Source organism: Callithrix jacchus, chromosome 7 (genome assembly GCF_049354715.1).
Source record: "Callithrix jacchus isolate 240 chromosome 7, calJac240_pri, whole genome shotgun sequence".
Lineage (NCBI taxonomy): Eukaryota > Metazoa > Chordata > Mammalia > Primates > Cebidae > Callithrix > Callithrix jacchus.
Window position 1 is genome coordinate 17,650,045 of NC_133508.1, and position 23,487 is coordinate 17,673,531.

The 23,487-nt window shown below is 42.7% G+C and overlaps 3 protein-coding genes across 4 annotated transcripts in view; 1 reads left to right on the forward strand and 2 right to left on the reverse strand.

The window, feature by feature from the left end:
- The window catches only part of RSU1 (Ras suppressor protein 1), a 236,593-nt gene extending 236,202 nt beyond the window's left edge, over positions 1-391 (reverse strand). For both annotated transcript variants that reach the window (XM_008999989.5, XM_002750065.6), the window contains exon 1: positions 212-391. The gene's annotated coding sequence lies outside the window, so the exon portion shown is untranslated. The remainder of the gene's footprint in view (positions 1-211) is intronic.
- LOC103794109 (uncharacterized) lies at positions 5-8,397 on the forward strand. The gene is made up of 4 exons (XM_078333086.1): positions 5-640; positions 1,618-1,721; positions 4,288-4,385; positions 7,025-8,397. The coding sequence occupies exons 1-2, from the start codon at positions 5-7 to the stop codon at positions 1,630-1,632; spliced, it is 651 nt and encodes a 216-aa protein (XP_078189212.1). The 3' UTR covers positions 1,633-1,721; positions 4,288-4,385; positions 7,025-8,397.
- Positions 6,916-23,487, reverse strand: part of CUBN (cubilin) — a 281,789-nt gene continuing 265,217 nt past the window's right edge. Inside the window, exons 61-67 of the mRNA XM_035306864.3 lie at positions 22,589-22,751; positions 22,034-22,239; positions 19,121-19,268; positions 17,910-18,091; positions 14,170-14,335; positions 11,547-11,782; positions 6,916-7,995 (exon numbers count right to left, since the gene is read on the reverse strand). Coding sequence (XP_035162755.3) covers positions 7,888-7,995; positions 11,547-11,782; positions 14,170-14,335; positions 17,910-18,091; positions 19,121-19,268; positions 22,034-22,239; positions 22,589-22,751 — 1,209 coding nt within the window. The 3' untranslated portion in view covers positions 6,916-7,887. The remainder of the gene's footprint in view (positions 7,996-11,546; positions 11,783-14,169; positions 14,336-17,909; positions 18,092-19,120; positions 19,269-22,033; positions 22,240-22,588; positions 22,752-23,487) is intronic.

Below are 23,487 nucleotides of genomic sequence, written 5' to 3' on the forward strand. Positions count from 1 at the left end.
GGCGATGGCAGGAAGGTCAGGAGCGGAAAGAGGCCTTGGCTGCCACTCTGGGGCTTCCCCAGGGTTGGAGAGGGTGGGCGTCCGAGGGCGTCCCCGGAGCTGGTCCGGGTGCTGGAAGAGAATGGGGCGGGGCAGGGGAGTGGGAAGGATCCAGCCCCGATCCGGCCACGCAAAGAGAAGCAACCCCAAGTGCAACGCCGCACACACTCACCGCGGAGAGCAGCCCCTAACAGGGTGGGCGTGCAACCACAGGCTTCAGCAGGACGCACTCCGGCGGCGGGAGATGCCTTGGTTCTCCACAACACCGGTACGGAACAGCGAACACGCCCTGTCTCGGCACTCCGCGCAGGCGCACACCGCGCCGCTGCCAGCTCCACGCCCGACCCTACCCAAATTAGGAGAACAGCTTGCTAGACGTGGCTCCCGGACCAGGCTCCACCCTTATAAGTATGTAGAGGAGGATGGCCAATCACGTTTGTTACTCGCTTCGAGACCCCGCCCCACGCCGAGGTTAGTTAAATTCTGTGGCGTCCACGCCGCGGCTTGGCACTCTGATTGGGTGAAAGTTGGTACGTGCACCCTGGATTTGGCGCATGCTCAGTTGGTAGGTCGCAGCCCAGAGGGCTGTGGGCGGAAGCGGGTAAGATTTTTGACTCGACTGAGTAAGGGAAGGTGGTGACAGAGGGTGGGTGTGGCAAAAGCTGGGAGTAAATTGTCTACAAATGTTTCACTTCTGTAATTGCAGCTCCATTCTCCAGAAGCTGCTACCCTGAGTCCTATCTCCATATTGTGTCTCTGAGTGATCCTGTGGGTCACGCAGCCTCCCTCCCTATTAAGAGCTCCTCCAGGTAGGGATTCCAGCGCGGTCTGCGTTTTCCCAGTGCCCCACTGGAAATCTTTTTTAACATCTTGTTGGTTTCTAAGGCTGGCTTTTACCCCTGACCCTTTTGCTCTTGAGCAACGAGAACTACCCTCAGGGCTAGAAGCTACAAGTAAAACCCTACCATTTTAAGTCATTTGAAAACACCACTAAAGCGATGCGTCTTTCCCAGTTGTGACTTTCACATCTGTGAAACATTATATTCTTGTTTACAGGAATCTCCCGCTGTCTCTTCCAAAAGCAATCAACTTTTGAATTCTAGCAAAACTGCTGCCCTCTACCTCCCTATTTCCTGACCCAGTCTCAGACATCCAGCAATATCCTGTGCTGCTCTCACCCAAAAACCTGTTCTGAAAGACAGTTACATGCTCTGGAACAGATTGGCAGCAGGCACTTTTCTCCTTTGTCACCTACATTGATGATAGACGGACGGATACCACACATATGCATTTATATATTGTAGATTGTAGTAGGGATCAAAGCCTTCAGATGCAGTAAAATAATGTAATCATAACTCTGAAGCAGTTGTATAAAAAAAGATCTGCACTCTTTTTTTTTTTTTTTTTTTTTTGGTTAAAAAACATTTCAGATGAAAAGGTTATTTCTGTATTAGTCTTCTTTGATCTAGAGCTGTTCCTTGGCTTTTGTATGTATTGAACTAGACATTATTAAAGAGTACAGACCAGGTATTGTGTGGAATATCCTTTAAAGTGAGTTTGTCTGATGTTCCCTTTCAGGATATGAATTTTTGAAGAAACACCACTAAAGCGATGTGTCTTTTCCGGTGCATATCGAGGTGCAGATGACATTGGTTTCCCCCAGTATTGGTGATGTTCACTTGGTAAGGTGGTATCTGCCAGATTTCTTCACCATGAAGTTACTATTTTTTTCTTTATGATTAAAAATGATGCTTGGGGGTAGGTGCTACTTGGTTATGTCCCATTCCTCATCTAATTTTTACCCACTAGTTTTGGCATCCACTGATTTAATCTATATGTATTAGTTGGTAATCTCCTAATACATATCTCTTGAATCATTATATCTTTTAAAGCAAAAGTGCTTTTAAAAAAATCAGAATTTTTCTTATTCCATCAATTTCTTTTTTGTTGTTGTTGTGACGGAGTCTTGCTCTGTCGCCAGGCTGGAGTGCAGTGGTGCAATCTCAGCTTATTGCAGCCTCCGCCACCCTGGTTCAAGCCATTCCCCTGCCTCAGCCTCCCAAGTCGCTGGGACCCCAGGCATGTGCCAGCAAGCCCAGCTAATTTTTAGTATTTTAGTAGAGATGGGGTTTTACCATGTTGGCCAGGCTGATCTCAAACTCCTGACCTCAGGTGATCTGCCCTCAGCATCCTAAAGTGCTGGGATTACAGGCCTGAGCCACCACGCCCAGCCTTGTCCCATCAGTTTCTAATAGTGAATCTTGACTATGTAGGCTGAAGACAGTAATACCTGTGTTAGTCGGCTTGGGCTGGCATAACAATATACCACAGACTGGATGGCTTAAACGACAGAAATTTCTCACAATTCTGGAAGTTCAAGATCAAGGTGCTAGCAGATTTGATTTATCCTGTGGACGCTCCCCTTGGCTTGTGGATGACTTTTTCTCTTGGTGTCCTCCCAGGGCATTTTATCTGTGCAGTCACACTCTTGGTGTATCTTCCTCTTCTTATAAGGACACCAGCCCTATGGGACTACAGCCCAACTCTTGTTTCTCTGTATTAACACCCTTCCTAAGTATCACTGAGGATAATAGTTTTTAAACCTCTCTTCTGTTCACTAAATTATGTTTCTTCAAGGGTCCATTCTTGTGTGTGTTTATCTCGTCTTTCCCCTAAAAAAGAAAGATTCTTCCTCTCTCTGGTGATTGATTCTTGGTTGTTCTTTTGAGTTCAGGTGTGAAGATCTAAACTGATTTTTCTAGGTAGCTGCAGTGGTTTCTTTCCTCTCTTGTTTGTATTTTGTTTTTCTCCTTGGTCCCTGGGATAATTGTTGGATTTCTTTAGCGGCAAGAATCCAGTGTTCTGCCTGCAGGTCATTGCCAGGCTACCTTTGCTGCTGAAGGGAAATGGTGGATTGTGAGTGCCAACTGAGGCAACTCCATTACTTTGGTTTTAGCTCCACACACTGCACCTGCCAGCCCCACATCCATATATCACCTGAAATCGAGAGTCCCAATGCTGGGTCCGTCTGCAGACCCTGGCCCAGCAACGGATGAGAGGAGCACTCAGACACAGATCTGCTGTGTGAGAGCAGCCAGGGGGCTGCCTGACACTAGTGGCCAAAGAAAAGAGTAGCCCCAAACAGCTGAAGCAGCTTGATTTTTTTTTTTTTTTCTTGAGACAGAGTCTTGCACTGACACCCAGCCTTGAGTGCAGTGGCACAATCTCAGCTCACTGCAACTTGCACCTCCCAGGTTCAAGCGATTCTCCTGCCTTAGCCTCCGAGGAGCTGAGATTGCAGGCACCCACCACCAAGCCCAGCTACATTTTTTTTGTATTTTTAGTAGAGGTGGGATTTCACTATGTTGATCAGGTTGGTCTTGAACTTGTGACCTCCTGATCTGCCCCCCTCAGCCTCCCAAAGTGCTGGGATTACTGGTGTGAGCCTTTGGGCCCAGCCTGCTGCTTGCTTTTATTCAGTACAGACATATTGCTGAAGCCTGGAGCTAACACAATCCATGGGTAATTAACATTATTGTTGTATAATAATGTTATTTATTACAATAATAATGATATTGTTTCTCCTTCTTCCAGTTGAATTACTCAAAACTGATTACGACTACTTCCCTTTTGCTATACATGAAAATGGCATTCTCCCAAACTTGACCATTCCCTAAACCATTAAAAAAATCAATGTTTATTTCCTAGATGCATAGGTTGGAAGATTTTGTAAAGCTTCATTTTGTCTCTTTTTTTTCAGTATTTTTAATTTTAAAATTACATAATGGCATTGACTGTGCTTTCCTCAATTTCATGTACACACCTCCCGGATATTCCGATATGCCTCATAGAAAAGCACGCCCTTCTCAGTGGAAATGATACTGTTACTCTAATAACGCAATCCGTGATCAAAGCGTCCATTTTTTTTGACAGCTACATCATGTTAATCTTGCTTTCAGAAAAGTACTGTGTCATTTCATGTTATTGTTAAACTTTCCCTGTATTCTGTACCTTTGCAATTCATTTTTTACATAAAAGAGGAAGATGTCACAGCTATCACATTTTATCTGTTACAATTGGCTCATTGTTGTAGCTTATCAAGACCCCTTGGATTTGTTGTTATTCATTGCAGTCACTGTCCTTTCCAATAGAAATGTCATCTATAAAGTTGATATATCTATCCATAACACAAAAAGGGAGCAGGAATCCTTTTTTTTTTTTGAGATGGAATCTCACTCTGTCACCCAGGCTGGAGTGCGTGGCGCAATGTCAGCTCACTGAAACCTCTGCCTCCTGGGTTCAAGCGATTCTCCTGCCTCAGCCTCCTGGGTAGCTGAATTTCTAAGGTGAGAATATTTTATTTATGTGGCTCCATACTCTGTCCAGAAATAATTCCTCTGCAAGCTGAGTATTAGAATAAGATGAAGTAATACATTCCACAGTTTCTTTCATTCACTTGGTCTCATGTTCTTATAACCCTTGATTTTGCATAATTAACATAAAGCCAATCTCCTTTGTAAAGGCTTCAGCTTTTTGAGAGGCAGTGAAAAACTTTATAAAAGCATTGAATTTTCTTATGAAAAAGAAGCTAATAATTACCTTCGTTACATGTCTGGCAGCATTGGAGATAAGGATGTGCTATTGAACGTTCTACTTCTTGTTAAATTGCAAACCATATTGTTTATTTGTAATTAAGTTAACACGCTGTGTTAAGGAATAGGCAGTGGTGGTGCTTACAGAAACCCTGTGCTCTTGAGAGTAAATACATAATATAGTTTGGATATTTGTGCTTGCCCAAATCTCATGTTGAGTTGTAATACCCAATGTTGGAGGTGGGCCTGGTAGAAGGTGTTTAGCTCTTGGGGGTGGATCCCTCATGAATGGCTTGGGCCTCTCGCTTTCAGTTCACATGAGATCTGGTCACTTAAAAGTGTGTGGCACCTGCCCCCTACTCTCGCTATCTTGCTCCTGCTTTCACCATGTTATTTGCCTGTTTCCCCTTCACCATCTTTCATGATTATGAGCTTCCAGAGGCCTCCCCAAAAGCCAAGCACCATGTTTCCTATAAAGGCTAGAGAACTGTGAGCAGATTAAACCTCTTTTCTTTATAAATTATCCAGTTTCAGGTATTTATTTATATCAATGCAAGAATGATCTAATACAGAAAATTGGTACCAGGAATGGGGTTTTGTTATAAAAATATCTGAAAATGTGGAACTGACTTTGGAACAAGGCAATGGGTAGAGGTTGGAAGAGTTTGAAGGACTCAGAAGACTGAAAGATGAGGGAAAATGTGGAACTTCTTAGAGATTGGTTTAAAGTTGTGACTAAAATTCTGATAGTGATACAGGGATAATGAAGTCCAGGCTGCCAGGTCTTGGATGGTAATGAGGAACTTAGTGGGAACTGGAGCAAAGGTGACACATATTATGCATTAGTAAAGACCTTGGCTGCATTCTGTTCCTGCCCTAGGAATCTGTGGAAGTTTGGACTTAAAAGTGGCAACCTGGGGTATCTGGTGGGAAAAAGTTCTAAGCAGAAAAGTGTTGATGATTTGGCCTGGCTGCTTCTAATAGCATGTGCTCAGATGTGGGAGCCAAGAAATGACTTCAAGTTGGAACTTATATTAAAAAGGAAAGCGGAGTGTAAAATTTTACAGCCTGGCCATATGGCAGAGAAAAAAAAGGTTTTCAGGAGAGGAATTCAAGTAGGCTGCAGATTATACACTTGCTACAGATATTTGCATAACTAAAAGGGAGTAAAGTGCTAATATCCAAGATAATGGAGAAAAGGCCTCATAGGCATTGCAGAAACCTTTGCTGAAACCCCTCCCATCACAGGCCCAGAGGTCTAGGAGGAAAGAATGATTTCATGGGCCAAGTCCAGGGCCCTGCTTCCTTCTACAGCCTCAAGACACTGCTCTCCACATCCTGGTCACTCCATCTCCAGGTGAGGCTCAAAGAGGCCCAGGTACAATTTGGTATGCCACTCTGGAGAATAAAAGCCATAAGCCTTGGCAGCTTCCACATAGTGTTAAACCTGCAGGCACACAGAGTACGAGAGTGGTAGATTCTTGGCAGCTTCTGCCTAGATTTCAGAGGCAGTATGGAAAAGCCTGGGCTTCCAGGAAGAAGCCTTCTGCAGGGGCAGAATCCTCACAGAGAACCTCTACTAGGGCAGTATAGCAGGGAAATGTGGGGTTGGAGGCCCCACACTGAGTTCCTTCTAGGGCACTGCCTAGTGGAGCTGTGTGAAGAGGACCACCATTCTACAAGGGAGTGGAGAATACTCAGATAACCAGGAGAGCACAGAGTCCTGGAGATAAAGAAAAGCTTCAGTGTGGCCAGGAAAAACAGAAGTTTGAGACAAATGGGAGGGAAATAGAGAATTCAGAGGTTACAGCAGATTTCTCTGTAGTCAAGACCTTGGGAGAAGCTGAGATTGACACAGGGGCATGGCAAGAGGTAAACATAGTGCCTGGCTTTGGAGGAGTGTGGGAAAAGCAGGTACATCTGTATGGTATGAAGGTGAGTCATACTACTACTAATGGACATAGAAGCTGCCACTTACTGATTACTTAATATGTACCAGGTATATTCTGCATCTTCACACATATATACTTAATTACTGCAACCCTGTAACACAGGTAAAATAATCCCCTTAAACAAATAAAGAAACTGAGCACAAAGAGATTAAGTAAGCACTTAATAGTGAAACCCAAATTCAAACTCAGGCAGCGTGGCTCTAGAACTGATGCTCTGGAAGACTCCTCTATATATATTAAATTCTTTGCCCAAATGTAAAAATTAAACTGGAAAAGTTAGATATGCCCCATAGTGAAAGAGTTTTAATAAGTCAAAAACTAATGCAGCATAAGTGTGTACAATTCAATAATGTTTATTATCCCTAATTGAACAGTCACATGAAACTTATATTTCTATATTATCATTAACTTTTATTGTTCTTGTTGTCATTTTTGGGACAGGGTCTCTCCAGGTCGCCCAGGCTGGAGTACAGTGGTTCACAGGGTTTCTCTGCAGCCTTTACCTACTGGGCTCACGTGATCCTCCTGCTTCAGCCTCCTGTGTAGCTGGAACCACAGATGCGTGCCACCATGCCCAGCTAATTTTTTTATTTTTCTGTAGAACTTACGTCTCACTTTGTTGCCCAGGCTGGTCTCAAACTCCTAGGTTCAAGCAATCCACCCACCATGGTCTCCCAAAGTGCTGGGATTACAGGTGTGAGCCACTGCCCCTGGCTATTATTATTAACTTTTAAAAATGTACATCACATATGCCATAATCATTTCCAAGTTTTTCAAAATTTCAGCTTGAAATATTAGAATGAAATGCACACTCAAGAAGCTATATTCTGTGTTCAAGAAAATGTACAAATATTGATTTTTAAATTTTTTCTGAGATGGAATCTCACTCTGTCACCCAGGCTAGAGTGCAGTGGTGTGATCTCGGCTCACTGCAACCTCTGCCTCCCAGGTTCAACCAATTCTCCTGCCTCGGCCTCTTGAATAGCTGGGATTCCAGGCTCCCACCACCAAGCCTGGCTAATTCTTGTATTTTTAGTAGAGACAGGGTTTCACCATGTTGGCCAGGCTGGTCTCAAACTCTCGACCTCAGGTGATCCACCTGCCTCGGCCTTCCAAACTGCTGAGATTACAGGCATGAGCCACCGTACCCAGCCTACAAATATTGATTCTATCCATGGTTTGGTGAAAAACACAGAAGTTCAGCTTCCTCTCCGTGGCACAGGCGGGGTGGTGTATAAAACGGCAGAGTCCTGTCCAGCGTGCTGCAGAGGGCAAATGCTGAATGAACCTGAGTTGTTACCCACTTAGCTGTCCCAAGTTAATCGGAATGCAGACGGATGCCGTGCGTAATCAGCATGAAATATGATGAAGACCTGATTTGAGGAAGCCACGAAGGGAGCTATGCTGGTGTCCTAAAATTGACAACAAAAAAAAAACAGTATCAAATTATATATTTCACATATTTGAACGTTTTTCTAGAAATGTTAGCCTAGTAACAAAGTACCACATATAGAAATTTTTAGAATTTACAGTGAACCTGCATGTATTTCTTGAAGTAACCTTGCAAAGAATGAATGCAAATGCTTTACAAAGGAATATTTCTGGGTGTGGGGAGTTAAGGGAAAATAAGGAAGGACTGCTAACGGGTACGGCATTTCTTTTGAGGGGTAATGAAAGTGTCCCAAAATTGGCTGTGCTGATAATGGCCACACAACTCTGTGAATCTACTAAAAACCACTGAATTGTGTCCTTTCAGGAGGTGAATTGTATGATATGTAAATTTTGTCTCAATAAAATAAATTTTATCTCAAAAACCTTGAACTTTTTATTCAAGTTCTTACTGCAGATTTATTTTTTTTTAAAGAAACATAGGTAATTAAAATGATCATAGTAAGTAAAATATGCTGTTTTCATCTTCAATGTTTATCGTCTCCCCCTTGGGATTTATTTTCAGATACTTCTATGGAACAGTGCGTGTCTCTGTGCGTGTTGAAGGGATAGATGTGTCCCCATTTTCTCTCACTTTGTATTCATTCATTTGGCAAATATTGATCAAGGCACTGCCACATGCAGGTATTGTTTTTAACACTAGAGATATTAAAAAATGAGCAAAACAGGCAAAAAGCTCTGCTCTCGTGACACTTAAACATTACTGGGTTTTCCTGCCTCAGCCCTACCCCAAAGTCATCAAAACACAGACTTATTTCCAAGACACTCACTTCTTTGAGTGTAGATTTTTTTCTGTAAGTGACATATCAAGGTATATACAACATTTTTATTCCTGTGCACATCTACTTTTTACTTCCATTTTAATCTGCTTCCAAATTTCAACACCTTCTTTTATACTGACAAACTAGTATGTACAGTCAGCAGAAGCTTCGGAATCTTCTTTGAGTCTCATTGTGTTTCCCGTTATTCTTTCATGTGCTAGGTGTTCATATTCTGTAGCTGCAAGGGATACACGATTTCCCTGTGAACAATGGTATTTACCATAACATAAAATATCCCTGAATCAGGGGATGGTCTGCATATTAGCCAAATAAGGAGCTGCCTCTGTATGTAAATTGTATGTGTGTACTGTATGTATATAAATATTACATGTTTACATTTTACATACATATTTACATGCAAAAGTTGAACTGTATACTTAAGGAGTATACATACAAAAGTTGTATTCTTTTGTAATAAGTATTCAGTTCAACTTTTGTATGTATGTAAATATGCATGTAAATATGTAGGTAGAATGTAAAAAGGCTTACAAGTTTTAAGTATGTAAATATTAGCAAAATAAGAGCTTCCTCTGTATGTAAATTGACTATGTTTTATACTTAGGTTTTACATTTTTTCATTTATGTTTAACATTTATAAAGGGCTAAAGAAATCAAAAAATTATTACACATAAAATTATGTCCACATTTATAAAGGAAAATGTAAAACTGGGAAAATACTGTAAACACCAACTGGTAAAAAAATTGATGTATCTTGCTATAGATTTCAACTTAACGTGGCATGGAGTTAAATGGCAGTCACTTTTCTTAGTGACTCAGTTTTCTTTTATCAGCAACATCCAGGATATACTCGTTCTTTCCACTTTATGGGATTGTCCCTGTGGGGATCAAATGGGGTTGTATGTTTGCAAGCCACTGAAAACCATGTGCGTGCACACACACACACACACACACACACACACAGCCTACCAATATAAAGTCATGGTATTGTTAAAATTGTCTCTTTTCCTCCCTTTCGAAATGTTTGTAAATTTCAATTCAGTGTCTAAGAGCTGGTTAGCTTCTAAATCTGATGCGTTGCACATTTACTGGGCTCTCTCTCTCTGTGGGTCTTCTGTGCATCACTGAGATAGTGCCTGCTGGTCCTGTGATCACCATTTCTCACCAAGTAATGTAACTCTTTGTATAAAGACATTACTACCAAATGGTTTATTAAGTATTGTCTGTAGTTGGGAAAAGTTCAAGAGACCTAAACGCCTACTTAGAGGGGTTTCGTTAAATAAATTAGGCTGTACTCATGCAATGGAATACTCTCCAAACATTAGCTATGATGCACCAGTGTTTTATTGATATAAGATATTAATGATATATTGGTAAGCGGAAAAAACACACCATCAAATAGTAAAAAATATACATGTATATGCAAATATGTTCAAAGAAAGGTGTTAAGAATATATGAGAATGGCAAGCGTTTTAGAAAAATTAGTCTATTTTCTGATACTTCTGAAAATAGCATTTATCAGTTTTCTAAATAGTTATATTTTAAAAACCATCTAGATTTCCAGCTGATACAGTTCTCTGTCTAGTTTGATTACATAGCCTTAAGTGATTAAAGAGCAGAAAAATTAGAAACACATACCTGCTTGCCAGCAGCCACTTTTTGCTTACTTACTCTCATTTTTTGAGATGGAGTCTGGTTCTGTAGCCCAGGCTGGAGTGCAGTGGCGCATCTCGGTTCACTGCACCCTCTGCCTACTAGGCTCAAACGATCCTCCTGCCTTAGCCTCCGGAATAGCTGTGATTACAGGCATGTGCAACTATGCCGGCTAATTTTTGTATCCCAAAGTGCTGGGATTACAGGTGTGAGCCCTTACTCTCTTTAAGTATCTACTTGCACATAAAATGAGAGGATCAAGCCTGCAATATTGAATCGATGTCAGATTCTGAGTTGTTTCGGGAAGACATCAGAGCTTTACATAAACGCCACTATCAGTCACCATTTCTTCAAAGAATTCCTGAAACTTTCAGCAAGAAGTAGATAAAACAGAGGAAGGTATCCAAATTTTCTATGGTTCTATTTATGCCAAATAAATATGGGTATTCAACCCTAGGCGGAGCACTGGTGTCACAGTGGGAGCTTTTAAAAAACAGCATGTTGTGGCTCCTCCCTGGGAAATCCTGATTCAGCGGGTTTCAGTGGGAAATGAAAGTCTTATGTAAGTAACTCCACAGGTGATTCTGACACCCCTGACTTTGGTAACTATTAATAGTAATTTAATGCAATGTCCACCAGATGGCACTGATGCTCCCAGAATAGAAAGGCAAGTCGGAAAACTGTTCAATTTGTTAAAGGCTGTGCTTCCTACTCTGCATGTGTCTGCCTTTAAAAGTCTACACGAGGCACTTGGGGAGGCTGAGGCAGACAGATCACCTGAGGTCAGGAGTTCCACGACCAGCCTGGCCAACATGGTGAAACCCCATCTCTACTAAAAAGTACAAAAATTAGCCAGGCATGGTGGCAGGCACCTGTAATCCCAGCTACTCAGGAGGCTGAGGCAGAAGAATCGCTTGAACCTGGGAGGCAGAGGTTGCAGTGAGCCAAGATCACACCACTGCACTCCAGCCTGGGCTACAAGAGCAAGACTCTGTCTCAAGAAAAAAAAAAAAAAAAAAAAGGCTACACTAAGTGACTCTCTGTCTAAAAATAACATGGGAATATAAAATGTTTCACTCACGCCTCCGCAGTATGGTCCAGAGGACGGAGAGCTGGCGTTGGGTCCATCGTGGAGTATCAGGTAGTTGTGGACACAGTCTCCTGGATCGTCAATGCTGATGAAGTAAAAGTTGACGGTGACAAGCCTTCCAGCAGGAGCCACGAGGGCCCACTCGCAGTGCGTGTTGTTTGGGTATGTGCCTGGATAGCCGGGGCTCGTGAATGAGCCTCTGTCTCCATAAAGAGTTCCACCACATCCTGCAAGGAAAACAGGACAGGAAGTTTGATTCCACAGCCTATAAGCCATCCAGTCTGACTTGCTAGGCAGTAAGACTTTATTTCCTTAAGGTACTCAGACTCTGCAAGAATAAAGGAGGCAGAAACCCCTTTTTTTTGTTCCTCTTCTTTCGGCTACACCTTTTGGTCTTCCTTCTACTCTCTTCCCATCACCACCTCCACGTCTTCCATCCTTAACACACATGCCTCTGCCTGCATCTCACAAACTAGGGACAACTTCCTCCAGGACTGTACTTAGAAAATTGGGAGTTGGCCAGGCACGATGACTCATGCCTGTAATCCCAGCACTTTAGGTTGTGGAGGCGGGCAGATCAAGAGGTCAAGAATTCAAGACCAGCCTGACCAACATGGTGAAACCCCATCTCTACTAAAAATACCAAAATTAGCTGGGCATGGTGGCGTGCACCTGTAATCCCAGCTACTCAGGAGGCTGAGGCAGAAGAATTGCTTGAATCTGGGAGGCAGAGGTTGCAGTGAGGCAAGATTGCACCATTGCACTCAAGCCTGGGCAACAGAATGAGACTCCATCTCAAAAAAAAAAAAAAAAATTGGGGGTGGAGAGCAGAATGGGGGAGGAAAACTTGATAAAGTAACTGTGAGAGAAAATCAAGTTGTCGTCTGTGTACTTTCAATAGTGCAGAGCTCTCTGCGTGCCCCGAGTTGATAACGATGATGATGTGAGTGAAGTAAAATTAGAAGTAAAAAAAACTTAGCGCTAAACCCAGAGGGAATGTGTTATTGTAGGAGGTGGCAAGAATGTCTTCATTACAAAAGTGACTTTGTCAGGCTGATAACTGACATACTTAAGGTGGAATGCTTCAAGTTTTGGTGTTAATTTCTTCAATTTGTTCGTCTGTATACAAAGGCTGTCATGATTTACATGATATATCTGTGGAGATCCAGACCACCTCCTGGATAGGAAGAAGCTGGCCGCATAGTTACAGAGCACCTGGCTGGGCTTCTGACCCCCGAGGTCGGGTCCCATCTCCACCTCAGACTAGCAGAACATTTTGGGCAACTCATTAATCTTGGTGGGTTTTTTTTTTTTTTTTTTTAGACAGAGTCTTGGTCTGTCGCCCAGGCTGGAGTATAGCGGTGTGATCTCGGCTCACTACAGCCTCTGTCTCCCAGATTCAAGTGATTCTCCTGTCTCAGCCTCCTGAGTAGCTGGGATCACAGGCATGCGCCACCACATTCAGTTAATTTTTGTATTTTTAGAGACGGGATTTCACCGTGTGGGTGGCCAAGCTGGTCTAGATCTACTGACCTCAGATGATCCACCCACCTTGGCCTCCTAGGGATTATAGGCGTGAGCCACCGCACCCAGCCTAACCTTTATGTTTTATTTCCTCGTGATAAAATTTGAGCATTGGAGGTCATCTTTAAGCTTCCTTTGGGTGTCAAGATTCCATAACCCACGACTGTCTTAATAGAACGCTTTTCTTAGGATATTTAAATGAGTTTTGTTTATCTTTCTTGTTTTGAAGGTATTTTGGCATTTCCAGACATTTTATAAAGATATTCCTCCTCTCTTGCATTAAATACATTGACATGACTTAAACTTTCTTCAGCTGTTTGATAAATTGCCAACGAAAAATGTGAGAAGATACTTACTACCCTAAAAACGCAATTTATCTCCACACTGCCAGGAAATGCCAGGGCCTGCGAGAAGCACACTACTCATATATATGCCAGAATGTGTTCACAAGTTGGATTTTTGGTAAATACTTTTCTTTAAATTCTCAAAGAACTTCTTTGATGGTCAAGCCAAAAGTCAAAAAGCCTAACAAATATAAATTTACAAAAGAATTTTTAAATTTTTATGTCTTACATATGCTTCATATATGAATGTATATTCTTTTATAAACAGAAATAATGAGTAAATATAGAATTTAATGTAATCTAGATGGGCATGGTGGCTCATGCCTGTAATCCCAGCATTTTGGGAGGCTGACATGGGTGGATCACCTAGGTCAGGGGTTTGAGACCAGCCTGGCCAACATGGGGACACTCTGTCTCTACTGCAAATACAAAAGGTAGCTGAGCGTGATGTCACACGCATGTAATCTCAGCTACTTGGAGGCTGAGGCTGGAGAATCACTTGAACTCGGGAAGCAGAGGTTGCAGTGAGCTGAGATTGCGCCACTGCACTCCAGCTGAGGCAACAGAGTGAGACTCCATCTCAGAAAAAAAAAAGTAATCTGTACTTTCATTGTTCAGAATGTCTATTCTTAAATTAATCAGGTACACGGGTAGCTAAAATATAAGGTTACTTTACCTTTTTCTATTAAATGCCTTATGTTTTTCTCACCTATACTGCTTTCCTGTACAAAGTGCAAATATCTTACCAGAGGGTGACGAGGTCCAGATGATTTCATATCCACGATTGGAAACAACACTGTCACTCTTAAATCGTAGGTATAGTTCATTATTTTGAGAGAAGACAGGGTTTGGCAGCAGAGTTCCACAGTACTTGCCCAGTAATGGTGAATTGCTGTTACTTCCATTTCTCACCTTTAGGAATGAGTCATTCATCATTAAACTTACACTTTCTTCTCTCATGTAGATACAGTAAAATGTGAGACAATTTGGATGATGACATTTTTCAGAAAAGCTTTGTCTTTTTACCTACTTAAGAATGAAGGGTTTTCTGGAAATACATGCAGATGTCACTTCACTTGCAAAGGGGAAAAACATTTCATATGTAGATCAAAACACATTTACATTTGGATTCAAAAATATCTGGTAACCTACAGCAATGAAAACACCAGGCTGCTTTTTTATATAATAGTTCGTGCTATGATCCTGCCACCTTGGCTTCTGGGGAAACATTTTGAGGAATGCAGGAAAAGTGAATTTTTAAAAGGTGGGGATAGGTGGGGGCAGTGTTGCCTGCTCTGTTTCCAGTCAACTATTCCACCTTTTTCATTGTGTGTGTGTGTGCACGCGCGTGTGTACATACGCACGCTCACGCTCCCACATGCCTGGACGTGTTTCCCACTGAAAATTACTTAACTGTAAAGGGGTTATGAAAAAACACAATGCAAAGTATAATAAAGTTCAGAACAAAAGGAATTTCTGTATGGGAAAAGGACAGAATTACAAATTATACAACTTCTGATTGTTAAATGTGTTTTAAACACACATTCCAAGGCCTTGTTGCTTTTTCGTTTCAACTCGTTTTTGAGTAGACACATATAAAAACAGGAAGTGAGTTAGTGTTTTGTGGGGAAAGAGAACCACACAGTGAATTCAACCACTTTCTGTCCTCCAGCCTGGTCCTACCCTGCATTCACAGCCAGCCCTACTTCCAGGAGGGCGCTCGACGCTTCTTAAGGAAACGTTACACAGGAAATGTATGTTGGAAACAGCCTGACATGTAGAAATGCTGATTTTCCTGATCTATGTATTCAAAATCTTGCAAGTTCCTCTATTCCTTTTATAATTCCATGATTTAAAATTTGGTTAACTGCTGGTATCTTAAGTCACAGAGTTAAGACAGTCTAATCTTGCTGGGCTGTGTTGATCAGGTGAGGTTCCTTTTAGGTCTATGCAGCATATAGTCCATAATGCCTGTCTAGTGCTTTGGGTATTATTCTGCTAAGTGTTTAAACAAAGTAGCCAGTTATCCACTAGTAGATGGGAGGGCTGCCATATTTAAGACCTGCCAGTGTCATACTCTTAGTTTGGGTGTTTCCCCTCAGGGTCGTCTTTTAAAATGCCATTACTCTGAGAGCAGCAACAAGATACTAATTTCCACTGACACTGCCAACAACTTGACTTTTTCTCTTTTCTCTTCTCTGAACAGGACCGCCAAGAGCAGCAGCCATCTCTGGGACATCAAAGGATCCCGGAAAAGTAGGTGAAGGCGTGAAAACAATTGCAGATTCCAAGCATGGTCTAGAGCTCAGCCTTTGCTTGGTAGTAACACAGTCAGAATCCTCAGTCAGACATTTCCGTTCCCACCACAGTTCACAAGAATGGAATGCTGAGGCTTCCTGGTACAGCTGCCAAGAAACTATGCCCACAGTCTTCCCACTGAGAGCCAGACGGAGCTGTTTTACAAGCCTAAACTGTGGTTTCCTTTCTATGCTTAGGGGACAGGAAGTTTCAGATCCATTCTATGGAGTAATGAAGGACAGCTAGAAGGAGGAGTTCTCTCTTTCCATGGCCGGAAAGCAAGGCTTTGCTTCCCAGCGTCTATCAGGCAAATGGCAAATGTTGACTCTGGTCAATGATGGTTCATTCACGCTGGAGTGAGTTAAGAGTTAGTTGCATTGTGACTCCAGCCTAACGGGATGATTCCATCTTTCCTCCAGATCCCACTGCCCTCATTCTTTCTGCTTTACACTTCATATAAATATTTGGACCTCCATGGTGGGGGTGGGGAATAGAGGGCAGAGTTGAATAACCTGATTGGCACAAAGAACACTGTATTTGTGTCTTCATTTCCTCCCTGCTACATACGTCTTTCGGTTTCCTATCGTGGCGAGTATTCCTTTAGAAAAGGCATGCACTTCCTCTGAGTGTTACTTACAGCACTATATGTTAAGGCTATTGATTAGTAAAGGATTTAGATGAATTCCAAAGGGGAGAGCTTTCCAGGATGATAAAACTCCACATCAGGAATCATGTTGAAGCTAAACCCATAAGCAAAGATCACATGCTGGTACACCATTCCTCGCCAGGCCAGGCAGAAGGTGCACAGCCCTAGAGGCCAAATCAGAGGACAAGGGTTGCAGGAGAGAAAAGAAAGAAGTCCTTTGCTGCTACGAAGCAGAAGATGTTTCTTGGGAACAAAGGCTGCAGCTACCAAGAAACTAGCAGCTGAACAGAAGCCCACTGGGAAGAATCCCCCCACAGAAGGAAAGAGACCTGCTGCATACACCCGTCCATTTGTTTACGCTACAGAGATCAAATCATCATGGGCAGCTGATTTTGAATGAAGACCTGATCAAAGAGGCAATGAGAAAAAGATAATAAATAAAACTCCAGATCAGGTGTAGAGGAACAAAGTTTCTGGAAACCTTACTGAAGACTCTTATGTGGTCAAACAGACGATGTAGCGAGCGTCAGGATGAGGTTGAGATTTAAATTCCACTCGCAGAGGAATTCAGCATCCTTATGCTCTTGGTACTTAGGTTCCACTTGAGTTTATTTCCTAAGGATGAATACATTTTCAACAGAGCTTGCAGAGGTCATAACCCCGTGAGCTCTGGGGTTTTTCTGGCAAAACACAGGTGCTGAGTTCCACACCCTGGGTCTGCAGCAGATAAGCCTTATTCAGAATATCTCCCGCCTATGAGGGATGATGTTCGTGTTCCTTCTCGCATGCCCAACGCAGGCATTGGGGCAGAAAGAGCACAGAGGGGGCTCATCGGGGACAGTGGAGGTTCCCAAAGGTTCAGGCCCACAAGGGGCATGGCTCTGTTTGCTGCAGGGGCAAGGAGGGCTTCTCTCAGTGTAACCTGGGGTGGAGGGTGGATGAGTGGAGGATGGGCAAACAGCAAAGTCACTTCCGTGTCCAAATCAGAGCTCTGGGGTTGTGGTGGAGAAAGGACAGAGCACACCTCCTTCAGCCAGGGAGCACTTATTCAAGGAAACACAGGTCTTCAGAGGATGTTGAAAATGCCCCAACTTACTGCAGCGGTGAGGGACATTAGGTGAGCTGTTTATTATCATTCAGTTTCATTTCACAGAATCATGATGTTGTCCTTAGACTTCCCTCTGATCCTTTTAGCTCTCAGCTTACATACTGCTGTCTTAAAGAAGTCTTCTAGTTCCCAGGCTGAGTTAGGGACCCCTACCCATGCTGGGCTCAGCTAGTCCTTTCCACAGTGTGCTGTAATTGGCTATACCCCATCTGTCCATCCCGCCAGACTAGGAATCTCCTGGGGGCCCCAAGTCCCAATTTCCAGTGTCTGGACTGGTACACTGTAAATGTTTAGGGAATGAAAAAGTTATGAATAAATTAATGAAACAAAGAAAAACCATATCATATTAGCAGCACTAGAGAAAATGTGTAAAATCTTAAGTGATCCATCATCTTTTAAATAATTCATTTAAATGATATTCAAATGTGTGTTACCTCCAAGAAATCGTTTCTGCATTCAACTGAGTTATCAATGCCAAATGAATGAAAAAAGAGGGAAATGGTGTGGTTCTGGGGGGCCGTGAGAGTAATGGTGCAGTCCATGTCATTGTCATAGTTATCTGGCCATCCAGGGCTCCTCAGGTTGCCAAATGCCTTGTAATAGTCTCTGTTGCAATCTTAGAGGGAAAATATGCATAATTAATGTATGCATTCAGATATTTAGTGCTCTTTCAACTCCACAGGAATCATTCAAAAAGAGCATTACATTTGAACAAAGTTTAGAAAAAACTAATCCAACTTCTTCGTTTTACCTTTGAGATAATTGAGACCCTGAGCAGTGAAGTGCATCGCACAAGCAGCACACAGGTCATTCACACAAACACCCCAAGTGAACTATGACACAGGAGCTTCCTCCTTTCAAGACAAACATTCGGGCATCCTGTGGACTTTTTGATCACATCAAGGTGGAAGTGGCTAGCATTCAGACTCCCTTTTAAACAAAGATGCTACCTCCAAGATACAGTTTTGCACAAGGATTTTAAATCCATTGTGACTTATCTGTGGCAAATTGTTCTTTATTTATTTATTTGTTTATTTTTTTTTTTAGTAAAAAAATACCAAAAGTACTTTTGTTCATTTCACCAAAGTCAGCTTTCATTTGAATCAATTCAAAATAAATATTAAATAAAGTGTTCTGTGAAAATAAACTTCTCAGTGATAGTAGTCAGGTAACCCTTTCAAGGCTTTTTGAGTTTTACAAAATAATTTTCTAAGATTTTCAATTGTGTGAAAATACTAAAAACCTCTGAAATATGAACCTTAAATGGATAAATTGTATAAGAGAATTATATTTTGATAAAGCTTTTATAAATATATTTCTTATAAATAAATATTTATATTCAGTGTGGTTAAGTGGATAATTAATAAGATAACCAGTATATGTTAAAAATCAGCTACATAGTCTTTGAAGAAAATGCTAGCCTTCTAAGCATCTTGGTTAGTATTATATTCTCTTTCCCTCTTTAGAAATCAACTTTAGTAATTTGCTAAATTGGGCCTGGGTTCTAGTTAAGAGATGGGTGTGGTTTTTGTTCATAAATCCTAATTACTCACAGGAGTCAATTCTAGAAACAATTGTAATTATTCTAGGAATAATTATAATGATGGCAGCTTTTCTGAATAAAAGATTAAGTTCCAGGGCTTACCTGCTATCTGATAGGTGAAGCTCATTCTAGAATTTCTGTTTAAAACTCCAGATTTGAAAAGGACAATTGCAGTACTCATAGAAGAATAAAACACTGGCACGGCTGAAGCATTTCTGCCACAGAACTGAATTCTCGAATTTCCATGGCCCTGAAAGGAAATGGAAGCCAAGTCATGTTAGATACAGTTTTAGAAGAGAACAGGCCATAACAGAAATTAAACTGCATATAAAAGTACGGCTTAAATATTTAACCGTGAAAACTAGCTCTGATGTTGGAAGTGCTCTGCAAGAAGACTCACCTTGGCCTTGGAATTGACACAGTCGCACCTTGGCGAGGTGGTGGGAGGAGGGGAGGCAAAGTTTCTGCTGAAACCAAAGACACTTCCCTGCTGAAAACAAGACCCCGCCCCCAATGTGAATTCCCAGCTGAGGCCTGTGCCATTGCTCTGAGCACATCTGTGCTACTTGAGAGTTCACTGTGTTTCTCCTCCTGGGGCTTTTGCCATCATCCTGAGCTCCACAGGAATAACAACCACCATCGCCCCGATCCAGCCCTTGCTACCCCCTAGCAAGTCTAATCAGAGCCTTTGGTTCCACTGGACATCCCCCAAGCCAGCCAGGGCCTGTAATGAGGTCCCAGTTCTCCTTTGTAACACTTGGGCGGCCCTCATCGCCTCTCAAAAGCCGAGAGTAAATACAATGGAATGCCCATCAGTTCTTGCGTAAAAACGAGTTGTACCAAAGTCAGAGTATTTGCGGCCTCCCGGTCACAGGTATGTCTCTAATATCTGCAGTCCTTAGGAACCTACTGAAAGACCCCACTTGCCTCTGCCTGCAAACTCCTGTTACTGCTTGGGGCTTCCACTCCTCCTCCCCACCGTGTCTTCCTCTTGGTCCTTGTCTAACTTTTCTGTATCCTGTGAATTTTAACTGCACTGTCAAGTATTCTCTGTATACACTCCCTGCCTTTTCACTTTGTGTCCTTAGCAAAACCTGGTTCTCCAGCAGCATCCTGGTAGAGGCCATTCTTTTCCCATGCTCCACAGTTCACTGAGTAGGAAGGGTGGGGGCCGCCCTGGGGGCAAGAGAGGGATGCTTCCTCACTGCAGCTTCCATCCTCACCTCAAAGCTGGTTCTCCTTTGAGGGTCTCTACGTCTGGCCAAAGATAGTCTCACCGTTCTCATCACTCTCACTTACTTTTCTCCTGGTTACTTCCCTTCATTTATGAAAGACTCGAGATATCTCAGCTCATAGTAATCTTGTGCATCCAATTTCCTTTCGGAACCCTTAGAAGTTCCCGTATTTTTACAGACAAGCCATTAAACACCCTCAGTTTGTATTTCTCAACACCAGTGACTTCCATCTCTGCATCTCTGTTCATCTCCAGTGGAAGCTAGCCACTGTCCCCTAGAACAGTCCTACACATCATTCCTTCATGATCTTCCAATTAGGGCTTCTCTGTCTACTCTTGGATCCCTCAAGAATCCCAGTTCCTCCCAGCTCATCAGTCACTGCTTGTCTTTCCTCCCTACCTGCCCAGTCTGAAACCCTGACTTTTTTCCTGTATTCGTTCAGTTGAAAACATTATTCAGTCATGACAAACACTGGGTCTTACTTGAGGCTGTGCCAGCTGCTGTTCTGTTCCAGCCAGTGCCTAACGCCCTGTAAGGGGCACTCTGTGCCCCGCTGAGTGGTCCACCCTAATCCCCACTGTCTTAGCTTCATGAAGCGGGGGAAACTGAAAGAGCCTTCACCAAAAGGGCCTTGTTCCACTTGGCTGTAAGTCCTTCCGGTAAGGGTACCTCTGGGTAACAGGGATTTTGTCCTGAAAACCATTACCAGCAGAGGAATGATCATCCAGCATCTCATCCACCTTTGAAGCTTGGGAGCTCATTTCAGCATCTATGCTTTGCACAAAACTCAGCAAGTCCAGGGCCTGTTCAGCCGCCAGCACATCTCACACCTCTCCATATTGGAGTCGGACAAACTGGACTTCTCTCTCCCCAGCAAAACCATGTGAGAAACATGGGACCCCAGACTTATAACAAAGAGGACCCTGAAAACTCAGAAGAGAGATGAAACTCTACTAGTCCAACTCTACATGGGGCTTTGAACATCATATTCTCAGAATGAACTGGGGAGGGTTAGTTGCCCTGTGAACTTCAGAAAGACAATCCAGGTATTCTGAGATGTTCCCCCCGGTATTCATCCTCAGTTCATGGCCGCTCCCTTTACATATGTTCCCTGGATAATCGCATTCTTCTCATTATTTCAATTACCCATCATGATCATGATGATGCACAAAAATCTTCGGGCCTTCAGTCAACATCCCACTCTCAGCTGTCTCCTCAACATCTTATTCCAGGGTAAATTCAGACTCAGCATTTTTAAACTTAAAATGGCTTTTTCCTTTTATCTCTCTGACAGTACCATGAAGATAGACCTGTGAGACTGGTTCCAAACGGCCTCTTCTCGATTCTCTTGTGTCCTGTGTTGCCCCTTTCAATCCAGCCTATACACAGATCCCACTAACTATACATGTTTCTCCAAGCATTATCCATGGAGCTCTGGTATTGGCACTAAAACACCAGAGAAGTTTGTCAGAAATTCAGATAAATGGGTGTTCTATGGGGAAATCAGTCTCTGAGGGCGTGCCAAGGAGAATACACTTTTAAGATGCATCTTAAATGCCTCCTTAGGCACATGAAGCTTTGAGAGCTCCAGACCTACAGGACAGACCAAGTTCAAGTTTCTCAACACCCCTGATTGGAGGGCTTTTGTACAGATGAAAAACACATTAAGCTGGAAGTCACTTGGAAAATTATGTAATCTTGGCTTCATTACTTCAAGTGTTTTGCAAATGCTGGAGAAAAGGCCACTAGATGCGGCTGCCATTCATCCTATGATTGTTACCTGTGGCAAGTCCCGAAGCTCTAAGTAATTCTGTGCACAGTCTTGGGAGCTCAGCTGTAACACCCACACAGTGATCTTGACCTGATGATGTGGAGGGGCATCTACGACCCAAGTACAGATGGAAGATGGGACACCTGGGTCTGATGAATCGGGTGATGAAATATTTTGTGGGGTCCAAGTTGCATTGTATGTTCCACCACAAGGCACTGGGGAGGGAAGAAAAAGCAACACAGGAGACATTTCAATCATGTCTCGTCTCAGGCCATCTTTAAAATTCCGTCTTCCCTGCCTCCCACCCCAGAGGAGCTATATTTTCATCATTCCATTAAGAATTGGGGGTTTATATCCTTTACCAAAGATTATAGCAAATTTGTGTCACAGATTAAACATAGAGTAATTAACATGGTGTTTAGCAATTGACATTGAGTTTAGTTAGTAATTGACATTGAGTTTAGTAATTAACATTGAAACTTCAATATAAGAAGCAGGGCATTCTTTTCAGTGCATAAATACATGTGTATTTCATAACATACAAAATGCTTCTTATTTACTCACTGTCCATGATGGTGTATGTAGCATTAAATCCTTCCCTTTCTAATGTGAAGTCACTGACGAATTGAACCGTAAGGAAGTTACCAGAAGAGATAAAAGGAGCAGGTACAGTGGAACCACAAAACGTTCCAGCCAAGTTGGCATTTTCACTATCCCCATCGTATAACTGAGAAGAAAAATACGTCATTACTTCTCCATTATTCACAAAATAGTTGCATATTTCACAACATTTTTACATGGATGTTCTTAAAGGTGGTCTTAATTTAGGAACAGAATTATAATTGGATTGTTTATATTATGACTTTCGGTAAAACCCTGGTATGATGCTTAACATTTTTCCTCTTTGGGAATGTAATACATGATTTTAAAAAGAATGTGTCATGAGAGTCCATTCACCCACTACCCTCTGCTACCTTACCCTCTGCACCCACTGCTACCTTACCCTCTGCACCCACTACCTTACCCTCTGCACCCACTGCTAGCTTACCCTCTGCACCCACTGCTACCTTACCCTCTGCACCCACTACCTTACCCTCTGCACCCACTGCTAGCTTACCCTCTGCACCCACTGCTACCTTACCCTCTGCACCCACTGCTATCTTACCCTCTGCACCCACTACCTTACCCTCTGCACCCACTGCTAGCTTACCCTCTGCACCCACTACCTTACCCTCTGCACCCACTACCTTACCCTCTGCACCCACTACCTTACCCTCTGCACCCACTGCTAGCTTACCCTCTGCACCCACTGCTAGCTTACCCTCTGCACCCACTACCTTACCCTCTGCACCCACTACCTTACCCTCTGCACCCACTACCTTACCCTCTGCACCCACTGCTAGCTTACCCTCTGCACCCACTGCTAGCTTACCCTCTGCACCCACTGCTAGCTTACCCTCTGC

Coding starts and splice junctions, on each gene's coding strand:
- LOC103794109 (XM_078333086.1), top strand. CDS start 5: ATGGCAGGAAGGTCAGGAGCGGAAAGAGGCCTTGGCTGCCACTCTGGG.